Consider the following 19,053-nt stretch of genomic DNA (forward strand, 5'->3'; position numbering starts at 1 on the left):
GGAGCGGAGCGGAGCTGGGCTCCTGTCGGCTGCGTGGCCGCGAGTAGCGGGGGCGGCGGAGCGGGGCCGGCCGAGGGGCGCAGGGCCCATTGCTCACCCTGTGCCCGCTGGCTTTGCCTCGCCGGGGCTGTGCGGTAGGCCTGATGCGGGTGAACACGTTTTAGTCTGGCTCCTACTTTAAAACAGCTCGTTAGGAGCCTGCCTTGTAATGCTTGTTCTGCTCAAAACCCAAATGAGACATTTTTTTTTTCCTCCCTGGTACACATTTTCTTTCTGAGGAGCGGATAATGCTGGTGTTGGCGTTATCAGAACAGCACTCTCACACAAATATATGGAGAGCATTTCTGAGGCCTGCGTTATGTCCCTACTTTTTTTTTCAGCTTCTTTTGTTGTTATGTATGCAGCTTGGGGTTTGTGTGCTTCTCATAATGTTGTAATCTACTTCCTTTCCTGGGGCTTCTACCTGCTATACCCTTCTTTCCCCCATGGATGGGTGGGGGGAAGGTAGAATGCATTTGTTTATATGGTGTTTCTAAAGCCAGAAAGCACTCTAATAGACAGCCTTATCCACCGCTACTGGAGATGTGCTTTTAGGCTGTCAATGATATTTCAGGAAAGAAATGTAATGTTTTCTCTAGAGGTAGGTTCTGTGGTTTGGGGTTCATTTTCATATATACAGTAGGAAGTTGAAATTTAAAGTTAAGTTACTGGAGTTCAGATTAGATATCAAGCACAGTTATATGAGCTTTGTAAGTAATGCTGTAAGTTAACAGGGCGCTTCCTAAGGTGTAGAAAAGATACAAGTTCTGTGAGGCTAGAGAGATGTACCCAGACTTTGAATGATGTGTTCTCACTGTCAGTGTACATAAAGAAAAAAGCTAAAGTGAGATGAGACTGTTCATAACACATGAACCATCTGTTGTGTACATGGAATTTAAGTGACAAAATTAAGGGCTGGTCAAGTGTGCATCTATGGCTATGCTAGCATGCAACTGTTCTGTCTTGACTACTTTTCCACAATTGCAAAGTTCTGTTTGTAAATACAAAGTTCTAATAGCTTAATTCAGCCTTTTAAAATGATATGTTTAGAGTCAATTGAACTAATTTAATTAGTAGGCTCGAGAAAGCACATGGTACAGTACATGAAGGATTAAGAGCTGTTGCCCACCTTAAATCGGTACTATGATGTAAAACTGTTCATTAATATCTAGAATTAATTAGGAGAGAGTGTTTGGAGTCCAGCTTTTGTCAGCTGATTATAACAGGAAGACCTTTCTTGCTCCAATTTTTGTCAAGAATCATTATGAAAGAAAGTAAGTTGTCACCACCTCATCAATGTTTTGGTTTCCTACACTAACAGCACCACTTTCTCTGGAGTCTGGTACAAGCCTAGAGACTGCTAAATGCTTCCTTGAGTACTTGTTCATTCCTAGTGTCTGATCTGCAGTCATCTAGAATGTGAGTACAGTGAAGTGAGGGGTTTTAAGAAGGATGAGTAAAAATGGTGCAAGTATTACATTTCCTGACTTCAGAAGATGTTTTTAATGATGATTTTTTTTTTTTAGTAGTGAGTCTTTTAACTATAGCTTTAAACCGGAACTGTATAGTTGGTGACTACAGCTTTAAACCCTAACTCTTTACATTCTAACTCTATGACTTTGCTTAAATCAGTTTCTTGAAAATTTGAGGTGAATGCAAGGAAATTCAAGCCTAAAGAAATGGGCTCTATTTTTTTTAAGATATAATATTGATACAAATTATGAAGTAGTTGAATATTGGAGGCTGGGGAAAGAATATTGAGGAGTCCATGGGGAACTAGCAAAAGCAACTGAAAAGAATGGTAACTGTGTTCCAGCCAAAGCTGACTGTCTTCTGCTTGTCTCAGCAGTGATGGACTTCTGCATCTGCTGTTGATCATTCATTAAGAACATTGAGAAAAATATTCTCCTGTTTTTTCTGATTGCTGATATTATTTGATTCTTGGGGGGTTTTTCCCTTTGCAGACTAAGAGGTAGAAACTCTTGTTCTGGCTGAAGAAAGGAAGCGATTCTTCCTCTGACTATCCTGCACCTTCCATGGCTAACTTCAGTGATATGCAGAGGTTTTCATGCTGTCTCATTAACTGGTAGGACAAATGAGCCCAGTCAGATACTTGTAAGAAACTTCTGTACCCATTCTCACAAAAGACAGATCTCGGTGGCTTTCCCTTGACCCTTCTGATTTTACTTAACTAACTGCAAAACATTCCCTAAACTTGTTGCCTTTTTGCCTGATAGGGAATTGCAGTTCCTACAGAAGAACTGCTGGAGTGTAAGTTTTGTAAGTAGTTAGACAGCGATTGCAAGGAGACTGGAAAAAAGATTTGTAATCTGGGTGAGGGTTGACCTATACCTTAATCTTGTAGCTGCACTAAAATGAATGTGCTGCACGGATTGTAGCTGGGAACAGTTTACTTGCTGCCAAGGATACTTTGAAACTGGTCTTGCTAAATAGATGATACTTAAGGATTTTGCTTTACTCACTGCATGTTTCAGAGGCTCATGTAAGAAGAATGCTATTCCATCTGCTGTGGGGTCTGTTTCTGTGCTGAATTTAACACTCAAAAAATTGATGAGATGTGATCTGGGATAATTGTTTTTTCCTAAGATTTCCTTTTTTCCTGCAAGAATAGGATAAACATGGTTTGCACTCACTTTCAAAGTCCAGCTAGTCACTTGTACAAAAAGAACATTGAAGGAAATTACTAAAAATACCACAGAGAATCTCTGGTGGATGCTCTAAAGCGGTCATTGCCAAATCTTTTTTGTTCATGCACTCCTCTTAGTAAAAATATTTTTGAGCATGCGTGTTCAATGTTTAACTTATTAAAAAATACATGTATGTACTACTGTGCTAATATATTACATACATCATAAAACATGCACAAAAACAGAAGTAAAAAATCGTAAGAAAAGTTTTATTTATTAATGGTACAAAAATATTTTCTTTGGCTAGTGCACCTCGGGCATGCACACCCCACTTCGGAGATCACTGCTCTGGAGCATGTGAACTCCTACTAGTTGCTTTGTTGTGATAGTGAAGAGCTTGGTAAAAAACGGAGGGAAACTGACAACAGTGATTAGTTAGGGCATTCATCAGAGCTTTGGGAGACAGCCAATAGTTCAGTAAGTGCAATTTCCTGAAGGTGAGTGACCATTCTAACGTTGAAACTAATAGTATTTCTTGTCTGGTGGTAGCAGTCCTTTGGCTTCATAGGCTGCTAGTTGATTTGTTCTTCTAATACAGCAAAGCTTTGAAACTGTTGGGCTCCCTCAAGCTAACGTGACTCTTCTTGCTGAATCACACTGCATAACTCTTCTTGTTTCTGTTCCTCTCTCCATAGTGCTCTCTTGAAAATGATAATTCTCACAAAATGGTAGGATCTTTATCTAACATACGGTAGGATCTTTTTGTCTAGCAAAAGTGCTCTGGCAGCCTGTGCTATATTTAGATAGACTGATTGAATACTGGTCTTTCTAATTGAGGAAAAATTAATACATTTTAAAGCTGACTTTAATTATATACGAACTGGTGTATGGTTGAAACAAGTGTTGAGCTATATGAGGTGCTATAGAGTCCTAGCTAGCATGAGAGCACCCAGCAGCATCTACAGCTTGGCACTGTTTGGAAGTGAAACATTCTGTACAACGTTGTCAGCTTCCTGTTTCAGCCACAAGTATTTTTGCCTACTTTATCCTTTTAATATATCATTGCATCTCCCTGATTTGTTTAACAAATGGTAGTATTAATTTCCAGCTGGCCTTTTCAGAAGAGGTTTATAGAATCAGGCAGCCTTGGTAACAGACTGAAATTTAAAAAAAAAAAAAAAAAAAAAAGTCAGTTACTTTTTTAAATTTGACTGTGGAAAAACAAACTAAACTATCAGCTTTAATCTCTGAAGCAGGTGCACACACGTAACATCTGTGACTTTGTTCAGTAGTTGAGCCTTGACTAATAAGCTGTTCTTAGGTCAAACTGTGACCTTCCCTAGATCTTTCATTAACACTTTCAGAATAGTTTTCTTAACTGTTTCTTAGAAGTAGACACACTTCTGTGAGTAGCGGGTGCATGTTAGTCAGCAGTTCTATGAAATAACAAGGCTGTAAGTGATTCCTTCGTTAGTGAGGTTACCAATCGCTGCAACTTCATCTACCTAACTTAGAAGGAATTCCCAGAGCTAGAACAGTTGAACTAATATTTTATTGTTGCTTTAGTGCTGTTTTGGAACCATTTTTTTTGAAAACAATTATTCAAGTGCAACTTCTTAATAAGAAAACTAGTTCCTTCAGAGGGAATTTAAATGATGCAACAGAAATGAAATAGGTTTATTTACTTTTAAGGAAGAAGAGCAAATATTTAATGAGCTCTACCTTATGTTGCTCAGAAGTCTCTTGCCTTTGAATTTAGTAAACCTTTTGCTTTGCATATGAAGTTGCAATAGAATTGTTCTTTGATATGTATGCATAGACAGTATACCCTATTTACATTTGATCTTGTGTGGTCTTTTATTGTAAAGTCAGCCTTCCACAAATTGAAATCAGTTAGTAAAGCCTTTACCAAAAAGCTAGAATGGCCTAGTGCTGTCAGGCCTATAGGCTGATTTTGAGCAGACAAAAACGAATTCCCTAGCTGGTATAGCTGTTAAAAACAACATGATGTTTCTGTAACAGGTACTCTGCAAGTGCTTTGTATATATTAATAGCAGCATACAAGTTACTGGTTAGGCTAACCCTGTCTTAGTTTTCCTCCACTCCAGAAGCATGTCTGAATATCTCAACAAGCTCTGGAGTCTGAAGTTACAGGGGTGGCATTTGGTTTTAGATCAAAATTATTTAGGATAGTTAAATGTAATTTTTTTTAGTAACTTCAAATTTGTCTCATAGTTTCAAAATAGAAAGGACAGGCAGGTATCCTAAATGCGTGTATACTTTTACTGTATTTGAAAACTGACTGTTACATGGTGATCTGAAGTGTTGGAAGTTCAGTGGTAGAATTTCTTAGGACTTATCACAATCAGCCTTATCTGTTAGATTCCTCAAGCTGATAAGCACAGTGGTCTCTGCCAAAAATGCAACTAGACTTGTTTTTTCTTATGCCTCTTCTGGTGTTTTTTTCCCCAGATTGGTGCTTGCTCTTATGCTGTCTTGGTTGCTATTTGCAGGGTCTGTTTCATCTGGAGCGTTCTTTGCTGTCTCCGCTATTTTTTCTGAAGGGCTCTACATGCTTTCATTTTTGGACCTCTAGGCTACAGATGCTTACCCACACCCACTGTTCTAGATCCTTTTTAATCCTGTGTCTGCTGGGAGTCAAATGTTTTGAGCTTTACATCCTCTTCAGTGTGCTCAACAGGCTATTTCTATTTGTCTCAGTTGCACTGTCAAACTTCTTTGTCACCTTAGTTTTGCAGCTTCACTTATTAAGTCTTAGTATTTCTTCTTTATTTTTGTCATGCTGTTACAGCTTAAAGTTGATCCTCATCTTTTTACTTGTCCTAATCAAACATTGTACATTAAATAACAATGTGGAAATCACTTTCTGGAATCTGGCTTCCCAGATTAGCCCTTTCATTGCAAATACCTGCAATTGCTCTGTTATAGTGACAACCTTTAAAACATGAAAAATCATAGAATGTTGTGAGTTTGAAGGATCATCGACTCCAACTCTTGCCCTAGCATAGGACAACTCCAAGATTGAGACCATGTGTCTGAGGGTGTTGTCCAAATGCTTTTTGAATATTGTCAGGCTTGGTGCCATGACCACCTCCCTGGGGAGCTTGTTCCAGTGCTCCACCACCTTCTAGGTGAAGAACCTTTTCCTAATGTCCAACCTAAACCTCCCCTGGCACATCTTCCTGCCCTTTCCCCTGGTCCTATCATTGGTCACCAGAGAGAAGAGATCAGTGCCTGCCCCTCCTCTTCCCTCTGTGAGGAAGTTCTAGACTGCGATGAGATCTCCTCTCCGTCTCCCCTTCTCCAGGCTGAACAAACCAAGTGACTTCAGCCTCTCCTCGTACGGCTTCCCCTCTAAGCCCTTCACCAATTTAGTGGCCTCCTCTGAACACTCTCTAGTAGCTTTAGATCCTTTTTACACTGTGGTGCCCAAAACTGCACCCAGTACTCGAGGTGAGGCCACACTGGTGCAGAGCAAAGGAGGATGATCGCCTCCCTTGACCAGCTCGCAATGCAGTGCTTGTTGCACCCCAAGAAGTGTCATGTTTGTAGTTTGTCACTTCAGAGATGATTTATCTCTGGTAAGACACTTTACTTGCATGAGGGTGAAAAGCATAGAAGTTTTGTTTGCTGCCAGATGCTTACAGAAAGTCAGCAGAGTTCTATAAATTTCTGGAGAGTTTTGTTGTCATTCAGTAGCTAACCGTAACATACTAAATGGTGTGTCTCATGTACAGGGCACTAACTTCTATCAGTTTAGGTACCTTTTCTAGTCATAGTGCAGGTCTCCAACCTGTCAAGCACCTTGCCACTGCTATAGGACACTACATACCACAGAGTCTCAGGAGCAGTGGGGATTTCGAAATGTAGCAAGAGTTAGTGGCAGATTTGCTTAGTCATCTGTTTATATTTTATGCTTTTATCTTGGTTTAAGTGAGTTGTGTTCCAGAGAGAGGAAGGCCTGTAGCATTTTCTTTCAAATGTTGGGGGGTTTTGTTTACCTAAAAGAGGCAGTATTGGATAGTGATGGCTGAGAACAGTCACATTTCGACTGTGATAATTTTAGAGGCTTTCAGTTGAGATAATAGTGCAAACCAAGTTGTTCAGAGCACAACAAGTAGCCCATTTAAGTTACAGGAACAAAGAAAATAAGAGCTGTGATTCTGCAAAACCATGGTAAAACTGTCATAAATAAGCTTTTCTGATTATCTTCTCACTCCTTTTCACCTCTGTTCCTTTAGGTTTCTGCCTAATAGCCTTTCTTCTTTACCATCTCTTCTCCTTCCAGTCCTTCTAATCAAGTATCATATCAGCCCATTCAGATAAGAAAGATGACATTTAAACAAGGCTTGCAGCTCTTGAACAGGATCTTAGGCAAACTAATTTCTCACAGTTCTGAAGAGAGACCTCTATGTAAAGGTTTGAATATGTTGATCAGGCAAAATTAATTGGCGTTAATTTTGAAGAACAGTGTTTTTAACTATAAGTGGGGTGGTATTAATGTAACTTTCTGATCACTACTGAAGCTGTTTATACTAAAGCTGATTTGGTGACTAAAAGCCTTAGGTTCCATAGGCCCTTTTCACTTGATGCATACCTTCTTAAGTAGTTTAGTTGTACTGGAACAACTTAAACTGTGTAGTAATCTAGAGGATTGATTTGAGGTTTTCTTTTTTTTTAAAAAAAAAAAAAAATCCACATTTTTTTCCTATGTTGGACACACAGTTGTGTTGGTGTAATTTAAGGAAGAAGAGAGTTGTCTGTGAAACATTTGATTCTTCCTGACAACACTAACAAGGTCTTTCTGAAGTGCATTAGTCAACTTAGTACACTAGCATTTTTCAAACCTATGGTACAATATTATAGCTAAATATATTTTTATTTTTGAGAAAATTACTCATGGAAAAGATTTTTTACTGACTTACAACATCTCTTCTAGATGAAGAGGGAAATCAAGATGAATCACTGGAGTCAAAGGTGAGGAAATAAGTTTCTAGTCATTCTGTTTTTCTTGTGTAGTGAGAGCAAAGGTCTGAAATTCAGAACTATGATTTGATTCCTATTTTAAACTGTTCATGCTGTCTCATTAATTTCTTCTGTGCATCAGAAGAATTAATGTTGTGTTATATCTTTGAAAAAAGAATTTTCTCAGAAAACTGAAAGAAATAGAGTCAGTGAGAGCTGATAGCAGTAATTCAATCTTTGATGCTACTGTTTACACTCAATATGTTAATTAATCCTGTCTTTTAAAAGTAATGGTTTTTTTGCCATCTGCTGCCGTTCAGTTTCTAATCTTCTAAATTATGTGGCTGCTTTCCTTCAGACTTTATCTGCAGAGGACCAGGTAAAGGACCATTCCACAGAAACTCGAGTGGTAGCTGGTCAGATCTTCCTTGAATCGGGGAAATCAGACTCTCAATCAGAGGATGAAGAGAACTTTCACAGTCAAGAGGGGGAAAAAGAGAATTCCCTGGAAGAGTTGAACTCTCTAGAAATGTCAAATCTATTAAATAAGGATTTGGAAGAAGCAGAAATACAGAGTCCAGGTAACTGCCCACAGACTTTTGAACAAGTGGCAAGAAAAATGCATCTGAATAATTTTGGCATGTGGATGAACACAGAGAGTAATTTTAGACATATGAAATAACTAGTGTCAACCTTTCTGGAATGGAATGGTAATTGCTGCCTTTTCTATTAGAAAGTGACATCAAAGAGTTTTCAAATATATTGTGATTTAAATCTTAGTGGTTATTTCTAGATCCATTTGGAAGGTTTTTCCATAATTCTTGTTTCCATCTAGTATTTCTTTTTTACTACTAATAAAAATATACATTTAATATTATTTTAATATTATTTTTTGACATGCTGTTAATAGTGGATGATAACTGATGTCACAGTTAAGTACCCAAGCCTATGCAACAAAGACTTTTCCTTGTCACTTGTCCATAAAATGTAAATCTTCAACTTTACTGAAAAAAATATAGCTACATGGGAATAGTATTTGTCTGTATTCTCAATTCATATTCAAATGTCAAAAGAAAGCAGGAGTTATGGAATGAGCTCTGTTACATACTAACTTTCAGTGTTTTCTAATAAGCCTGCCTTATTAATTCAGAACTAGAACATGGTTTGTAAAAACTCAGTAATAGGATTAAATATTGCTGTTGGTAGGTGTGGTGTTGTACAGGAAAAACCACTAAATAGCTTGCTGCCACAAACCAGTGAGCTAAGCACCCTATTTAGTCAGTGCAGTCTATTTCAGAAGCAAACTTTAAGATACTTTTAATGTCACATCGGAGAGGTGTAACCAGATGGCTTGCTCCCTGGCAACTAAGGTTTTTAACTACACCTGTCAAAGTACTGCAAGTGACTTTGAAAAACCCTGAGTTTAAGTCTTGTGCAGTTTTTGGAACCTCTTATGAAGTAAAAGGGCAATGTGGATAGAAGAATTACTGGCTTTATCTAAAAAGCAATTGTGAAGGAAAAATACTTGTATTCTGGCAGGAAAAAAAACTGCTGAAGGACAGCTTTACTGGCAGACTTTTTAACTGAGCAGGAGATCAGTCTTCCTCAGGTACAGGTGTTACATGTCTTGAATGAGCTACTGGTGACAGGGCTGCATTAAGGGAGAATAAAGCTTTTCTAAACATGGTTTGGCTCCTGTGTATGGTTGTGAGATTGAATGGAAAAAAACAATAGTCTTCAAGTTTCCATGTGTATTTTACAGGATATTGAACAGAAAAAAAATATCCTCAGTAATTTAGGATTAGTACTACTAAGGCTTTTAACCTTTTAAGAAAGAAGTTGTCCTGCTCTCTTCTGATTAGTGAGGAGGTCTTGTGTGTAAAGAAAATTGTATTTTTAATTTTTTTTGTGTGTTGTATGTTTTTGTAACAGTCAAGTTCCATACTAACAGTTTTTGCTGAAAACTGTCCACAAGTTTATACAGAGCTGGGAATTCCTGCTGCATTTGCTATCCTATTTGGAGGAATCTTACAGTAATGTAATCATTACTTATAAGTAAGGTATATTTGGGTTTCCTGCAGCATAAAATATGAGATATAAGTAAATAAGGACAAAATATAATTATAAAATATCATATACATTATTCAGATGTAGTGAAACAGGTAAATTGCTACTTGCATGCTCAGTTTGACAAAGTAATTTATCCTCAGAGTAAATTATTTGCCTCAGTTTGTATTTTATCATTCTTTAAGTACATAATAAAATAACTCTGAACATTTTATCCTGTGCTCGCACTGCTATGTTGCTTTAGGGGTTAGTGTTTGTTACTGTCTGAGGGGAAAAACAGCATTATGGCTGAATTTAGAATTAAAAAAAGGCAAGGGGAAGGACTGGGGCAGAGTAATTTCATAACTTGAGTGTACAGCTAGCTCTCATGCAGAGCACTGTGTAAACGGTTCGTGTCCAGTTGGTTTCAATACAGGAGACAAGTACTAACCAGTGCAAGTAAAACTTCAAGTTCTCAAGTAGTGTTAATATCCTGGCCCTGGAGTTTGTTCAAATGACAGTGATAAGAGGTCCCATCAGTTGTAGTTATATGTACCCTTAGCGTGAGTTTGTGCATTACTCTGTGGTTAACAGACATCTAAAATTATTCCAGGCTAATTGCATCTGGACACATTATTTTTTGAATGCAATTTCTGAAAATAACATTTTTTCCTTGAGTGCTATGGGATAATTAAATTGGAGTGGTGTGGTAGAACATCTGCCAAGGAATCAAATTATGAAGAGCAATTTGAATGGGCTGACTAATCCTGGAGACTTCCCTGTGCTTCAAAAAAATCATCAATTTTTTGACTTGTTGAATTGTTGTTTTGGTTTGGGGTTTTTTTTTGATTGGCCTTACAACTCTAGACCCTAGAAAGAAAGAACTAGCTTTCTCTATAACCCCAAGAGTTGTGAACTTAACTTGAAAAAACACCATATAATTGACTTTCTCAATTACATGACTTTGCAAACGTCTCAAATGAAACTGAACCCAGCTGCTGGATTTAGCTTATGGAAAGAGCAAAACCTTTATAAAAGGCTAATTGAAATAATTTCATTTTCAAAAAACAGAGATAATTCTTAGTCTTCATAGAAGATTGATTTTATTTGAAAATATTGCAATACTGTAATCAGTAGCTTTTGAAGTTCTAGAAATAATAATTCATGCTGTTCAAAGTAATTTTGAATGCAGCTTAAATATACAGCGAAGTGAAATAAAGTTTTCCGTATAAGTATTTGCAACAACAGAAAACGACTGGACTCACAGTGGTTTCATTTAAGTCTTTTCTTACAGCTGTATGTTCTAAGTGTGCTCCCTGCTGATACTCAAGTACTTCCAGTATCACATTCGGTGATGTGAGTGGTTCTGTCATGATTAAGTCTAGCCCTGGGGCTAAATTGAATATATGTACTGGAGTGCACTTTGAGGGTAGTCTTTTGCATGAGGAAGGGATTGCAGAGAAGAGAAAGTGAAAGGAAGGGCTGTTTATTTTGTTAGGCAATAAAAATGTAACTGAGATTTGCCTTCTCCAGTCTAAAAAATATTCTCTTTGCTTAGAACTAAGGAATATAAGAAACCACATACCTTCTGTTTCATTTCCTAATTAAAAACATCTTTTCAAGTGCTGTTTAGAAAATTAATTGCTCTCAGTAAATTACAAATTTTACTGAAAACTAGTCTAAATGCAGTTCATAGGAAAGCACTCCCCTGTTGTTTTTAATTTCTATATGTAGTAGATTATGTTAATCTGCGGAATAAAGGAAAGCAGCCTAATTCCTGGGTATGTATTTTCAGTTTTGACAGCAATTGGAGGCACTGCCGATGGTGAACCTTGCCACTTCCCCTTTTTGTTCATGGAGAAGGAGTATGCAGAGTGCACTGCAGATGGGAGGGAAGATGGCAGGCTTTGGTGTGCAACAACCTATGATTACAAGAAAGATCAAAAGTGGGGCTTCTGTGAAAGTAAGTGACCTGATGTCTCTTTCTTGTCCAAGCTCTCTTAAGCTAATATTTTCAGTTCTCTTAATGCCCTTTATTTCAGGGTCTAGAAGTCCCTGTCATATATTAATGGCCACTTTGTACTCTGATATATAAGTAGTTATAAAGGCAAAGTTCTCATGATGGAAAAGATTGTAATGCAAATGCCACTTTCCTAAGCTATTGGGAAATCTTGCAGTGGAGGCATCTATCAAAATCTTATTTAGTTTCTGAGGCTGTAGGAGTATAGGAATTTGACAGGGTTTCCCTGTATGCTTGCTGATTTGTTGCACAAAGGCAACCCTTCTCTAGGAAATGTCCTGAAGGAGGAACCTTTCTTCCTTGCACAGTTTGCTTTGGAGCAATTAAAATAATATTTTAACAGTAAACTTGTACACGAGAGACATCACATGAGAAGAAACTGTCTACCAAGATATCCAACACCTCCTTTAGACAGCTTTTTGTAATCGTTTGGGTTGATTATTGGTCTTCAGAAACATATTTCTGGCTGTATGTTCCCTTTTAAACCAATAGGAATTCTGAGAGAATAGTCTTGAGCTATGTAATTGGAGCTCTTAATGTACCTTTTTTTTTTTTTTTTTTTTTTTTTTTTAGCTGAAGAACAGTCTAATAAGAGAAGGCAGATGCAAGAAGCTGAGGATGTTTATCAGACTGGAATGAAAATCCTTAATGAAAGCAGTAAAAAGGCTCAGAAGAAAGAGTAAGTCTATCTCTTGTACCCCAACAAGAGGATGACGTGGCTGGTCACTCTGGCTTAACTGAAAAATAACTTAAATTAGATGCCCTGGGACTTTGCATTTTATTGGACTTGGCATCAAACTATGCAGTGATACTACTGAAAAGAAATAGTAATTGGGGGCTATTTAGAAGAACAAATTTTTGCCTGCTTTCCTCTGAATCCACTAAAAATTGTGTAAGGTTAACTTCTGAAGAGTGGATGTTGTCAAAACATTGACTTAATGCAAGATGGTGCTGCAGTTCTCTAACTACAATTTGTATGTGGCAGCTGCCCAGAAAAAAAACTGAGAACATCATACAAGTTAATTGTCCTTTTCCAAATGTTTCTTACACTCTGGTTCTCATTCTGTTTCAAAGATTTAAGCGGGAAAAATCAGCATTTCCTGTCCTGCTCTGTTTTTGTCCTACTTTCTGATGTTTTCGGTCACCATAAAAACAGTATTAAACTTAATCTCAACAAATTGTTAAAGCTCCAATAATTAACATTGTATGAGAGAAAAGGGTAATGTTTGTAGATGAAACAAAAAAAAAGAAGAATTAAATTAGTGTTCTGTTAATTCTGATCTGTTTACTTCCTACTCTATATACATCCAGTTTCTGATTAAATAGTTGTCAGCTTACCACAATAATTAAGAACAGCTATGTTAATTTAGAAATCCCTGGTACTCACGTTGACAGCTTCATGAGTAAGTTGTGACTTCAGGCTGCTGATTTTTATCTGAGCACTATTGCCATGTTAAAGTTGTTTGTAGATATAAGGGAGTGTATTTCTACTTCATGTATCGGGGAAACTGAAGCACAGCTAGGGGTTGTCCATCACATCTTGCCAAAGACAAAGGGAGACAGTATCTGTTAGATTCTGACTACTATTCTTTTGTATAAAATAGCATAGGAATTGTAAAACAATATTAGATCTTAGTTCTTTTGAACACCTTATACTTTCTTAGAAGATGAAATTATGTGAGAAACCAGGTGTTCTTCAGCCTGTCCTAAAGAAAGAAAACAAATCTGAGAATAGAAAAGAGGAGAGGTAAAAAAAAAATAATCTTGGAATGCTATCAGAGAACCATGAGAAATCAAGCTGAAGCATGCTTGACAGTACTGTGTTATGATGTTTAAGATTACAGTTTTTTAAATTTCTGTGAAACCAGCTGCTGTGAAATTACCTTGGAGGACTACTGTAAGTTCTGAGGCTGAAATAGAAAGAGTTTCCAAAGAACTTTCCAATTGTTAGCATGACTGTTTCATCACAAAATGTATGCAGTTGTCTTGGACCCAACACTTACTGTTTTCATTGGAATGATTTTGTACTCAACAAATCAAAGAGACTCCATAGTGTTTTTCAGGCTTCTTTTTTCTATCATGTTCTTTGAAGCTGTCAGAGTAGTCGTCCTACTAGCTATCTAGTACAGGACTTAAAATTGTTGCTAGGAAAATGTGGTCATTTGACCTTAAATTTTTGGTATATCTTACAAGGTAGGAAATGCATACTGTTTTGCATATGGAGTAGAGTGAACATTAAAATCCAGTTTATCTATTAGCAGAATCATATGAGTTGTTGCATAAATTGATTATTTGGAGCTGAAACAAATTACTGTAGGTAGATACATTTGTCAAAAGTGGAGGCTAAAACAGAGGAACAAAACACCTCCCCAGAATGTTCAGGTCTATGAATGGAATCTACTTCTTTGCCTCAAGGCGACTAAGAAATTGTTTTCTTTTAAGAGCATATCAATATCTTCTGAAAGCTGCTGACATGAATCATACCAAGGCAATGGAAAAAGTGTCTTATGCTTTGTTGTTTGGGGATTACCTGAAGCAGAACATCCAGTCATCAAAAGAACTATTTGAAAAACTAACAGAAGAAGGTTCTCCTAAAGGACAAATGGTATGTATGTCCTTAGATTCTACAGAAGTTTTTGTAGGTTTAGAAATTGTTTTATAGATGGTACTTATTCTAAGGTGGTTTTATAGATTGTTCTTGCATCCAGAATAGAGTAAGAACAGTAAGTGGTATCTGTTGCCTGGTTAAAAAAGACAGCAGACTGAGTGCTGCTTTTTTAGGTTGTTTGAAAACTTGATTTAGGCTCTGATTCAGGAAATGTATTTTATTAATGCTTGCCTGAGCATTTCCTATCCTGACTGCTCATTGCCTTTTACCTTTTAAATTTCACCAGTGCCTTCCTTTGGTTCAAAGACTGTCCCCCAAATGCTTCTGCTTTACCTGCTTTACCTGTATGCTGCTAGCGTTACTGAGGGTGCAGCAAAACAAATGGCACCTGCACCCTCAAGGTAAACACGTGGAAACAGGTCTTCTCTTTGAGTTTAAATAAACAGCATTACACTACCAGTAAGACAGTATGGTGGTGATCTTTTTTTTAATTTTCTTATCTGTTGTATGACTGACTAGATTGGATGTATAAGTCAAAAAATGGGTAGATAGAGGTGACTCCAAACAACAAATCTTCTCTGAAACTCTGTTACTTTTTTCTTTTGGTTTGTGTGGGATGTTGTGGCTTTTCATCTGCATTTTCACCTTTAAGATAGGTAGATAAACACACACACAAGTTTATAATCTAGGAGGTTGTAATCTCAGTGATCTTGAAAGCTGTTTAGTGGAATGGAACTCACTTTGTCCATGTGACTTTGAACATTATGGAATTGTTCAAATGTAATTGTTCACATATAACGTCATAAAATGTGGATGTTATCAATTTTAGTGTTTGAATATCTGCATCTACTAATTGTTTAGTTCTCTTTTGTTTTGGAAGTGTCAGTTTCTTTAGGAATTACCAGTTTCTTTTAGCTCTTTGGCTACCATGTCTCCTGCTGTTCCCTGTTTAACGTTAGAGTGCTTATTTACCATAGAAAGCAGAAATATGTTTTCTCTAGATACTTTATCTGTCAGTTAAGACCTTGACTTTCATTGGTCTAGAATTCAATACTGTCTGCATGAGGTGATTTTTTTTTTTTGTGTGTGTGTGTGTTTTCAGAATTGCCTAGAATAGTCTTAGAACACTGTGAAATATAGACACCTTTCTATATATACTGTTCTCTTCTGTGCTTCTAGTTTCTTCTCTGAGCCACACAGCTGTAACAGGTGTTAAAGATAAAACAGTAATTATGTAAATTTTAAGAATAAAATAACATTTGAAAAAACCTAATCCAAACAGCTCTGTGCATCTAACCACTTATATTTATAGTCATAAATGCAGCTAACCCGTGGCAGAACAGATGCAAAATTGTAAATTTGTAGGATCTGTTAGACAGTAAATCAGACATTAAGACTCTTCTAGAGAAGGTCATGGTTCATATATGTTTGCTCTGATGTATGAGACAAATAGGATACATGAATAACCTGACAGATATTACTGATCTTCACTTGAGGGTCTTTAAACTGGGTTACTTCTACTGTTCAGAACCTTTGGACCTACATATGGCATTCAGGAAATAGTTTCTTCCTTGTGTTCAATCCACTAAACTGAATTCTGGTAAGATGTATTTATGTTAGTGTCCTAGGCAACTGAATAATTTATAAACTTCATACAGTAAAAGGGGCAGGGAAGGGCCTAGATACAGGAGGTACCAAGGTGAAGGTGGAGCTTCGCATATTCTTTGCAGCTTTGAATTGTTGTTTAACTACTTTATACTTGTGTATTTCAGGAAAACTGATCCTGGATTTTTCAAAGAATGTGCTGACAAACTTTATTTTATTTCTAGGCTCTTGGATTTCTGTATGCATCTGGTCTAGGAGTCAATTCTAGTCAAGCTAAGGTAACTTAGAAGTCTTCAGTGTGTGCTCCTCTATTTTTATCTTGGAGACAGATGTTAAATAACCAATGATTTTGTTTTAAGGCCCTGGTGTATTACACTTTTGGAGCTTTAGGAGGAAATCTGATTGCCCATATGATCTTGGTAAGTATGATAGCTACTAACATTACAAATGCAATAACTTTTTTTGTACTCTTATATTTTTAATGTGAGATTTGCTTTCATGTGAATACAGTGTCCAAATATTAGATCATCATGCGTGCATTAGGTGGGCAATAGTATCTTCCCTGTTATTCCTTGTTAACTTAAAGAAAATTCTGCTCATTTTAAGCTGTGTACCACTATGAATTTAGATGGACAATGTTTACAAGTCTTGACTTAAAGCAGTAGTGTCAGACTTCTAATTTTTATAAGCTAATGAGAAATGTGAAAGCCAGAGATCTTTACAGAAGAAACTGTTTTAATCAGTATTGTGAGATTTAAGGCAAATAAAGTGCAACATGTGTAAGGAAAAGGCTTTAGGTTTTCACCCATAAGTATAATTCTGCTTATTTGCTTTTTCCTGAGTAATATCTGAAGTATATTGGCTGTGCTTAAGCTTTAATGCTATCAGTCAGTTGCTTTTAATGCAGACACAATGGACTTGTGGCCTTCATTTTGTCTATTGTCTTGTTAAATCTTGCTCAAGTAATGTGAAAAAAGCTTGTAACCTGGCAAGCAGTATGTTGTCAAGTGACCAATAGTCCCATATATTTATATTTTCCTTTCTAGGGTTACCGGTACTGGGCTGGGATAGGAGTCCTTCAGAGCTGTGAATCTGCTCTCACTCACTACCGACTTGTAGCCAATCATGGTAAAAACTTCTTACTGGGCTGATGTTCTTGGCTTTATGTGTATTTCTGTATCATTCACCTAGAAGATACTAGAAGTACTATCAGCATAGTATAAAAATAGAAAATTCCTGCTAAAACCTGCTGTTGAACAAGTTATGTTTGGCTCTGAATCATGATATGCTTTTTTTATCTCTGTCTACTGAAATGTCTTTAATTCTTAGAGAGAGTCAAAGTAATTGATTCTCTCTGACTAACAGTTTGAAGCTCTGTAGAGATCTGGTTTTACTAAGTTGCAGTGTAATACTTGTATGGAACAAAACTGTCTGAAAATATTATTTTATCTGGTTTTCAGTTGCTAGTGACATTTCTTTGACTGGTGGCACAGTGGTTCAGCGAATTCGCTTAGCAGATGAAGTAGAAAATCCAGGAATGGCAAGTGGGATGCTAGAAGAAGACTTGATTCAGTATTATCAGTTTTTAGCAGAGAAAGGAGATGTGCAAGCACAGGTAAGATTAAATTCACCTGATGGCATGCAGAGGTTTTCAAGTGAATAAGTGGCTGTGTTTGGCCACGAGCCAAGTGAAACCACCACAGTCTTTTTGGCACCCAATGTGGGGCAATTATTACTGGCACCAGTTCACTCACTCCTCCCCTTCCCCAGGGGATAGGGGAGAGAATTGGGGGCAAGGGTAAGGAGACTTGTGGGTTGAGGTAAGAACAATTTAGTAATTGAAGTAAAATAAAACTTAAAATAATACTAATATTAAAATACTAATGATAATAATAGTAACAAAATATGCAAATGAGTGATACCCAGGGCAACTGCTCATGACCAAGCCTGGCCCGTTCCCAGATCCCGGAGGAGCGACAATCCCGAAACAAAACCACAATCCCGGAAGAGTGAGAGCCCAAGCAAAAGCCAGAGGCAGGACCAAAAGAGGAAGAGACCCTCACTAATACACTGAAAATGATGGGATATGATCTGGAATATCCCATTGGCATATCCAAATTCCAGTTTAGCTTATTAATTCAAATATTCCTCACCCCCTTTGATCTTGCTCTTGTAGACTAACAAAATACAAAGTCCTTCACTTCCAGTGACAAAAATGCAAGCACTGGTACGTTATCAGTGGTTCTCTCATAAAAAATCCCAGGCTGAGAGCAAAACACAGCACTATTCTAGCTACTGAAAAGAAACCTAGATCTGTCCCAGCTAAAAACCAGGACAATATCTTAGGAAAGGGGATCTTGGCTTTCACTAGACATGAGCCAGACTAGTTTAAGGATAGCTTTAGATGTTGTGGTGGAAGCCTTGATCAAAAGAACTGGCCCTGACAGGGCTTCAGTTTCTTGCTGGTCCTGCTCTTACACAACTGCTGTAGGCTGGACCTCTTCTACACACAGTGTAGGAGGGGAGGAGTCTAATATAGGCAAATTGTCACAAAGTAACTTGTTCATATACTGAAGAATTAGGTAGGCAGAATTCAAATGAGCAATTGTTATTTTGTATATAGGACAGTCATGTCACTTTTATCTAGGATAGATTTCTGCTTAGGTGTGGTGGCACAGATTGGGATGAGGACAGGGACAGCTCCCTCACCAGTTATGGTCAGAGGCAAAACAGACTCAACTTGGGGAAGAAAAATCAATTTAATTCATTGCCATTCATCTGAGTAGCACAGTGAGACATAACAACCACATCTCACACCTTCCCCCAACCCTCCCTCCTTTCCCGGTTCAAATCACTTTGCTCCTGATTTCTCTACCTTCTTCCCCCCAGTGGCACAGGAGACAGGGAATGGGGGTTCAGTCAGTTCACCTCTGCTGTTCTTCCTGGCATGAAAGTCCAGGAACAAGATGTTCCAAAGCAGCTTCCCATGGAGTCACAGACCTATTTGGGCTCAGCTCCCAGCTCCAGCACGGGAACATCCATGGGCTGCAGACGGGCCTCCAGTCCGGGAACATCCATGGGCTGCAGACGGGCCTCCAGTC

At 37.6% G+C, this 19,053-nt stretch overlaps 1 protein-coding gene across 1 annotated transcript; it reads left to right on the top strand.

The window, feature by feature from the left end:
* Positions 1–7,647: 7,647 nt before the first annotated feature.
* On the top strand, positions 7,648–17,567 carry LOC104532043 (SEL1L2 adaptor subunit of ERAD E3 ligase; the record flags this gene model as incomplete). Its single annotated transcript, XM_010177131.1, has 9 exons — positions 7,648–7,685; positions 8,032–8,254; positions 11,515–11,682; positions 12,313–12,418; positions 14,182–14,344; positions 16,177–16,230; positions 16,312–16,371; positions 16,999–17,080; positions 17,413–17,567. Coding segments are annotated over 9 exons (1,049 nt in total), but the record flags the coding sequence as incomplete, so codon positions are not given.
* Positions 17,568–19,053: the final 1,486 nt, after the last annotated feature.

The sequence above is a fragment of the Antrostomus carolinensis genome, unplaced genomic scaffold, assembly GCF_000700745.2.
Source record: "Antrostomus carolinensis isolate BGI_N321 unplaced genomic scaffold, ASM70074v2 scaffold49671, whole genome shotgun sequence".
Taxonomy (NCBI): domain Eukaryota; kingdom Metazoa; phylum Chordata; class Aves; order Caprimulgiformes; family Caprimulgidae; genus Antrostomus; species Antrostomus carolinensis.